A 3703-nucleotide genomic window follows, 5' to 3' on the forward strand; every position below is an offset into this window, starting at 1 on the left:
CTACTCTAACATTAAATCTTATTTAAAAAGGTAATTAGATAAATGAATCTCACCATTGTTGACGGTAGTCCTCAATGCCAAAATGGAAGTGACTGGAAAGGCATTTAGAGAAAGTTGCCTGGACCATAAATGACCTGCAAATTAAAAAAAAAAATTTTTTTATTATATATTTCTATATAATTTTAAACAGTAATACCTACAGAATAACTACGACAAATGAATGAGTCTTCCTGGGCCCCAGGACCACTTGCCAAGTAGCTGACATCACACCTCAACTCCTCCTCTCACCCACACATCCAACCAGTTACCAAGCCTTACAGAGTCTCCTCAAAAATCAATCCACCTGTCAGCTACAACTTCTACGGCCTCATTGTCTCTTTTCCATTTAGGCCATATCATTACTCAGCCACAGTAATAAGAGTATCTTAATAGGATCCCACTTTCACCACTCTTCTAAAATAACGGACAGGTCTGGTCACTTTACAGTCCTAATGTAACATTTTTGCCTTCCTACTGGCCATGCATAACAGAGTCAAAACCATTCAGCACAGCCTACAGGGCTGCCCTACGGTCCCATGCTTCCACACTAGCCTCACGCTCCACCTTTCTCTCTCCCCTCCTCCCTCTCTCTGGCCGTGCCAGACCTGTAGTTGGTCTTGAACTCACTCTGCTCTTGCACACTGTGTGTCTCTGCCAGGCTCTCCTGGTTTATCTGAAACATCACCTCTTGGTTAAGCCTCCCAATTCTGCAGTGCTCCCCTGTCCCTCTAGAGCCTGCATAGCAACAGGCTCTGCCTGCACTGCGCACACAGTGAAGAGGCTCTGACAGCATTTACAGGCAAGTGATTTTTGACAGGGGTACCAAGACCACTCAGTGGGGAAAGAATGTTTTCAACAAATGAGGCTGGGACAACTGGACATCAACAGACAAAAGAATGAAGATGGAGACCTATCTCACACTATATATAAAATTTAATGTGAAATGGACCAAAGATGTAAAGGTAAGAGCTAAAACTATAAAACTCTTAGAAGAAAATATAGGAATAAACTGTCATAACCTTGGACTTAGCAATGGTTTCTTAGATAAGACATCAAAATCACAGCAACAAAAAGAGGAAAAGTTAAGTTAGACTTCATCAAAATTTAAAACTTGCGAGCTTCTAAGATCAAGAAAGGGAAAAGATAACACACAGGATAAGATGAAATGTTTACAAATCATGTATCTAAAAAAGGGATTTGTATCTAGAAAATATAAAGAAGTCTTACAATGCAAAAATAAAAAGACAAACCAACTTAAAAATGGGTGACAGATTTGTATAGACATTTCTCCAAAGAACATACATATACGGCCAATAAGTATGTGAAAACATGCTCATTATTTATAAGAGAAATGCAAAATAAAACCACAAGTTGATATCACTTCATACATAGTAGGATGGCTATAAACAAAAGGACAGATAAAAACAAGTGTTAGCAGGATGTGTAGAAATCAGAGCCCTCATACACTGTTGGGCAGGAATGTAAAATGGTACAGCTACTTTGGGAAACAGTCTGGCACTTCCTCAAAAATTACACTCGGGAGCTCCATTTGCTCCAGTAATTTTTATTCCCAGGTATATACACAGAGAAAAGAAAATATGTGTAACACAAAAGCACTGCAAATAGATGTTTAAGGCAACATTAAGCATAATAGCCAAAAGGTGGAAGACAAATGATGTATGGATAAACAATGTGGTGTATTCATTCAACAGAATAAGGAAAGGAGTACTGATACATAAACATGGATGAACTCCAACAACATTATGCTAAGTGAAAGAAACTAGTCTTGAAAGACCACATATTATTCTATTTAAACAGAATGTCCAGAACAGGCAAACTATAGCAGTAGATTAGTGGTTGCCCAGGGCTGGGGGGTAATGGGAAACATGAAGGATAGGGTTGGATGGTGACAGCTTGAAAGTATAGTTTCCTTTTCAGAGTGAAGAAAATGTTCTAAAATTGATTGTGGTGATGGTTGCACAGTTCTGTGAATATACTAAAAACCAATTTATTGTACACTTTAAATGGATGAATTCGACAGTATGTGAATTATATCTCAGTAAGGCTGTTACCAAAACAAAAGAACAGGCTTTGGAGCCAGGCGGTGTAAGTGAAAAGAATCTGACGTCTTCCTAGTCTAACCTTGAGCAAGTTTCTCAATCTCTGTGTGCCTTAATTCCCTTATCTGTAAAATGGGAATAACATTATCTACCTCATAAAGGCAATGTGAAGATGAACTCAAGATAATACTTTAAAAAGTCTCTAGACATACTAAGAGCTCATGAAGAAAAGCTACAACAGGTAGGTACTATTTGAATGGGGCTTTGAAAATGAAGGAGAGGGTCATGACAACCTAGAGAAAAGAATGTTCAAGTCAGATTTTCCACCAAACGATTGCCGGTCAAATTTTGCAGCAAAAATAAGTTACAAAACAGAAAACTTCAGGGTTTAGAGGTCTTTGGATTTAGTAATTACAAATGCTAGATAGTAGACGTAACAGTAAAATATTACAAATAGAGAAGGCAAAGGCCAACGTTACGTTAAAGGACAGAAGACAGCCCTTTCTAGGGTTGTACACAATCAATAAGGGGGAAGGAAGACAGTAACAGCAAAAGTAGTCATTCGAACCACTGTCTTTTAAAATAAGGCCACCGACTCGCCCGGAATCTAAAACGTCTGTGGCTAATCCCATACGCCTCAAACTGGAGGCCGTTCTTTCTCTTTCCAGCTTCTCGCCAGCGGCCCTCAGCCTTGAACCCCACACTGACATTACCTAGTGAATCTGTGGGTCTCCCCCGGAAAGCGATGCTTGCCAATTCCCGCTCGTCTTACCCCAGCACGTACCACTGGAAGCAATCTTGGTAAATGGTATCCAGTTCACCCACACTTTACAGACAAGAGCTCCCTACCCCAGAGAGGGAGAGGACGCGCGCAAGGTCACACAGCAACCTCGCGCAGGATGCGAGCCCGGCGTGAGGACCCCACTGCAGCCCCACTGCGAGCCCATGCTCCCGAGGTCCCAGCGCTCACCCGCCGGCCCGCCGCACAGCGCAGGAAGGCGGCCCGCAGCGCGTACTGCAGCCGCCATGCTGGAGCGGGGAGCAGGGCCTCAGCCTCCGATCCGGGCAGCCGTCCCCACCGCCTACCGCGACTGCGCCTCGTCAAACAGAGAGTCTCGGCCCGCAGCTGAACTCTCGAGGCCCGAGAGGATCTGCAGCACCGCAGACTAGCGTGGAGTTTGCAGGTACAGGCCACAGGGTAGGCTGAGTCCGGCACAGCCGCTGACAGCCCCGCGGGGGGCGGTCCTCGCGTTAGGACCTGCGGGCGGGGCACGAACGGGATGTGGGCGAGTCTAGCTCTAGGGCTTATAGTCCGAAAGAGGGGCGGGGAACCGGCTGGAGCAACCCGAGGATTGGTGTGGCGGCTCAGGGGCGGTCCGTAGGCGGGGTCACCTCAGGGTGACCGGAGCTGGCGCTGGGGATCCCTGAGAGGTGAGACGTGGATGAAAGACACCCAATTCAATGAGAATCCAAGGAGTGAATAAGACTGACAAGAATGTACAGAAGTTGCTTGTACCGAACTCTGAGGTTTTTTTAAGTACTTAAATGACTTTGGATTTCACACGCGTTTGTGGATTCATTCTGATTCTAACGTTTGGTCACAC

At 44.4% G+C, this 3703-nt stretch overlaps 1 protein-coding gene across 1 annotated transcript in view; it reads right to left on the bottom strand.

Moving 5' to 3' along the window:
• MRPS5 (mitochondrial ribosomal protein S5) overlaps positions 1–3307 on the bottom strand; it is a 28942-nt gene extending 25635 nt beyond the window's left edge. Inside the window, exons 1-2 of the mRNA XM_003799261.3 lie at positions 3070–3307; positions 54–134 (exon numbers count right to left, since the gene is read on the bottom strand). Coding sequence (XP_003799309.1) covers positions 54–134; positions 3070–3127 — 139 coding nt within the window. The 5' untranslated portion in view covers positions 3128–3307. The remainder of the gene's footprint in view (positions 1–53; positions 135–3069) is intronic.
• Between the last annotated feature and the right edge of the window lie 396 nt (positions 3308–3703).

Source organism: Otolemur garnettii, unplaced genomic scaffold (assembly GCF_000181295.1).
Source record: "Otolemur garnettii isolate 467f Iridium unplaced genomic scaffold, OtoGar3 scaffold00148, whole genome shotgun sequence".
NCBI classification, from domain to species: Eukaryota; Metazoa; Chordata; class Mammalia; order Primates; family Galagidae; genus Otolemur; species Otolemur garnettii.